Below are 4,539 nucleotides of genomic sequence, written 5' to 3' on the forward strand. Positions count from 1 at the left end.
TCCTAGAAATCCCTCCATATTGATTCACAGGTATCTTTGCCATTATTTTTCATAGCTACGAAGTGTTCAACTTCATTGATGTTTCATAGTTCCCTTTTGAAGCCCTAGAATAAAATAGCAGTGATGAATGTATTAATGCCACCTAATATATGCCTCATAGGGTTAAAATAGTAAACTTCATGTTGTGCAGTAAACTGTGCCACAATAATTTTTTTAGGAAAAATCAAGTCATAACCTTTACATAAAACACAGAAAAGAAAAATAAAATAATAATGCATGACTAATAAGTTAATGGAGGGGATATGAAATAACAAAATATACATTCAATTAATCAAAAGGGATAAAATAAGTGAGAATAAATATGAAAACAAAATAATGCTATTTGCAGCAACATGGATGGAACTAGAAACTCTCATCCTGAGTGAAGCTAGTCAGCAAGAGAAAGACAAATACCATATGATATCACTTATATCTGGAATCTAATATATGGCACAATGGAACTTTCCACAGAAAAGAAAATCAATGACTTGGAGAAGGGGCTTGTGGTTTCCAAGGGGGAGGGGGGGAGTGGGATGGATTGGGAGCTTTGGGTTAATATATGTGGACTATTGCCTTTGGAATGGATTAGCAATGAGATCCTGCCATGTAGCACTGGGAACTATGTCTAGTCACTTATGATGGAGCATGATAATAGGAGAAAAAAGAATGTGTATATGTATGTTAACTGGGTCAGCATGCTGTACGGTAGAAAAAAAATAATATATTGGGGAGATACAAAAATAACAAATAGAATGAAAAATAACCCAAATATATTCTGATTACACTAGATGTTAATAGACCAAATTATCCAGAAACACAATGATTGTCAACCTACACAAAAAGATCAAAACCCAACTTACACTGTTAAGAACTAACACTTTCCAGATATAAAGACATAAGAAAGTTTAAAGTGATGGAAAAGAAATATATGGTAAATAACAACAAACTTGTATATCTAAACTAACATCAGAGGAAGAAAATGAGTTGTGAGGGTAGAAGTCATGGCTAAGGAGGTATCTCCTCTCACTATAAATCCAATGGTGTGCTGTGTAATGAATAAGAAAAGGATCCTTATCATAGGAGGGCACTATTTTGTGGCATTTGCCAAATTCTGTAGTGTAATTTTGCCCATCATGGATGATTGCAAACTGCCAGCTCGGTGTCATTGATGTGGGAGCTAAAAAGAGATGTTAACAATCAACTTGAAACCAATGCAAGCCAACTTTAGTGCATCTTACAGAGAAGATCAGTCCACAAGGAGCAGAACATGATAATAAATCAGTGTGTTCTCAATAACATCATATACAAAATATACAAGCAATAGTTAACATATATAAAAGGAGAAAAATACAAAACCACAATCATAATTATGTGATATATTTTGCATAAGATTTTTCACAAATTTTTAAGAGGTGAAGAAGCAGAAAAAATTAAATATCAAGAATATTTAACAATACGATTAACAAACTGGACCTTATTGACACATTAACACTATATATGACAGCTGAGTGAATATTCATTTAAATTCACAGAGTTGCCAACCATATGATAATTTTAAGAGATACATCTCACTGTCCTCATGACTGCAATAAGAGGATTTAGTGATTGTCATTTCAAGAAGTTAGGCATACGGATGAATATGTCTAAGGCTTCTTTTATGTCTCTGTTCCTGAGGCTCTAGGTGAAGTGATTCAGCAAGGGACTAATGACTGCATACATGACAGAAGCAATTATGTCTTTGTCATTGGAATTCCATGATGAGAAAAAAAGTAAACACTAGCAAGTGTCCCATAGTATGAAGACACCACAAAGAGATAGAAGTTCACAAGTGGAACAAATTTAAAGAGTCTCTTGGTGGAAGATACCCTCAGAACTACAGTCCCTATAAGAATATAAGAGCCCAAGATTCTACACAAAGGCAGGATAAAAAGCCTTCCTCCCACAGTAAAGAGGACCATATAATTGAGGGAAGTGTCTGAACAGCTCAACTTCAGGAGGACAGCGAGGACACAAAAGATGTGGGAGATGATATTGTCTAAACTGAAAGACAGTTGGACCAAGAGGAGGGTGTGCAACAGGATATGGAATCAACAGAGAAACCAGGACCCAGCTACTAAAGAGAAACACAGTTCCTGCCTCATGATGGCACTATAGTGGAGAGGGTGACAAATGGCCATATATTTGTTATAAGCCATCACTGTAAGAAGGAAATTGTCAACTCAGCAGATAACTATGGAAAATTACATTTGGGGAATGTACCCAGCATAGGGGATGGATTGATCCTGAGTCTGCATGTTCATCCGTATCTTAGGGACAGTGACAGATGAAAAGGAGATGCCCATGAGGGCCAAGGGGCTGAGGAAGAAGTACATGGGGGTGTGGAGGTGAGGGTCCAGCCTGATGAGCAGGATGATGTGGGGGTTCCCCAGCACCATGGCCAGGTACCTGCCCAGGAACAGGGCAAAGAACATGTTCTGAGGCTTTGTGCAGATGGGGAGCCACAGGAGGAATCAAGTATACTTCAAGTAAACTAATTAATTAATCAACTAAAATTTAAAAAGAAATGCCAAATAGATGACCATATTAACACTTAAAATATATATACACACTTTAAAAATCTGTAAAACCCAAAAGTAATAATAATATAACACATTGAACAAAACAAAATTTAAACACACATATGCACACAAAGGAGTTTGGTGCTTTGAAGAATTTAAGATGAATGTGTATTGTGAGCAATAGCAAATTTAGGGCTATGGAAGAATAAATGGACAAGAGATATGACTAAACAGAAAGAGACTGATCCAATAACATATCTATTTAAAGGAAAGTGAGGAAAAGTGATAGAGACATGGGTGTTCAACACACAACTTTAGAAGGATATACTAGCATGGTCAATGAGTAAAATAAGAACAAGGTTAGGTGATTCTCACTTGGCAAAAAGATTACTGTTTCTGAAAAGAATCCCCAGAACCAATGTCATGTCCCTGTTCCTCAGGCTGTAGATGAAAGTGTTCAGCATGGGGTGAACAATGTGTACATCACAGAAGCAATGATGTCTTTGTTATGGGACTGGCCTGGTGAGGAGGAAAAGTACTGGGCCATAATTGTCCCATAGAATAGAGACACCACAGAGAGGTGGGAGCCACAGGTGGACAAGGCTTTGCAGATCCCTTTAGTAGAGGGGACCCTCAGGATGGAGACCCCAATGCAGCCATGAGAGACCAGGATCCCAGTCAATGGAAAAAAGAAAACCAAAGCTCCTGCAGTGAATAAGACCAGTTCATTGAGAGAGGTGTCTGAGCAGGACAGCTTAAGCTGGGCAGCAAGGTCACAGAAGAAGTGGGGGATGATGTCATCACAGAAAGACAATTTAGCCATGAGAAGGGTATGTATCAAGGCATCAGCACAAGAGAGGAGCCAGGATCCAGCCAACAGACATATGCACAGCTCCTCCCTCATGATGATTGTGTAGCATAGAGGGTGACAAATAGCCACATACCTGTCATAGGCCATCACTGCAAGAAGAAGGTTATCAGTGTAACCAAGAAATAGGAAAAAAAATGTCTGTGTTACACATGCTGCACAGGAAATGGATTGATTCTGAGTCTGCATGTACATCAGCATCTTAGGGACAGTGACAGATGAAAAGGAGACATCTGTAAGGGCCAGGTGGCTGAGGACGAAGTACATGGGTGTGTGGAGGTGAGGGTCCAGCCTGGTGAGAAGGATGATGATCATGTTCCCCAGCACTGTGATCAGATACATGCCCAGGAACAGGGTAAAGAACATGCCTTGCTGCTCTCGATGGATGTGGAGCCCAGGAAGAGGAACTCGGACATGCTGCTCTGGTTGTCCCTCCTCATGCTCCTGTCCTGTTTTCTGGGGAAGGGTGGGAGTGGGAATATCAGAGACACTAAAACTGAGATTTGGTTTCCACACTAGTGTCTCACAATTTCTCATGGAGAAAAAGAATAACTGCCTGCATTTCTTTTATGACCATTTGCCAAAGGAAATGACATACTGTCGACATGATTCTTTTCTGTGAAAACAAGAGATAAGTTATTTTTTTTCTTTTTAATCAACCATGATTCTTACACTAAGCTATTAATTGGACATACAAGATTAAATAGGACCTATGGGATCTTTTTCCTCATAATACTAACCCTCGAGAGCATAGCTGACTTAGGACTGACTAACAGTGTGAACCTGAAGCCAGATTCATTGTGTTATGATTTTGGTCCCACCCCTTTCTCATTTTAGACTTGGGATGCTAAATCTCTCTTGGCCTCAGGTTGTCCCTCTATAATGTGAAAATGCCAATATCACACATTCTTAGAATTAACAAGAAGGATTCTAATTCAATGTCGTTAATATATAAGAACAATTTCCACCATAAAATAAACACCAAAAATTTCATAGATTATTTTTTATGAGAGGATCTGACTTCCTCCCCCCCCAAAACAATAGTATCCAGTTCAGGAATTTAACAAAGCACTA

General features: G+C 38.7%; 1 protein-coding gene and 1 pseudogene across 1 annotated transcript; both read right to left on the reverse strand.

Annotated features, from left to right (window-relative positions):
- Window positions 1-1,456: 1,456 nt before the first annotated feature.
- Window positions 1,457-2,375, reverse strand: LOC106508425 (annotated as a pseudogene).
- Window positions 2,376-3,054: 679 nt separating this feature from the next.
- On the reverse strand, window positions 3,055-4,002 carry LOC110258949 (olfactory receptor 1J4-like). The gene has a single exon (XM_021082240.1). The coding sequence runs from the start codon at window positions 4,000-4,002 to the stop codon at window positions 3,055-3,057; it is 948 nt and encodes a 315-aa protein (XP_020937899.1).
- Window positions 4,003-4,539: the final 537 nt, after the last annotated feature.

This window comes from Sus scrofa, unplaced genomic scaffold (assembly GCF_000003025.6).
Source record: "Sus scrofa isolate TJ Tabasco breed Duroc unplaced genomic scaffold, Sscrofa11.1 Contig59, whole genome shotgun sequence".
In the NCBI taxonomy this organism is placed as follows: Eukaryota; Metazoa; Chordata; class Mammalia; order Artiodactyla; family Suidae; genus Sus; species Sus scrofa.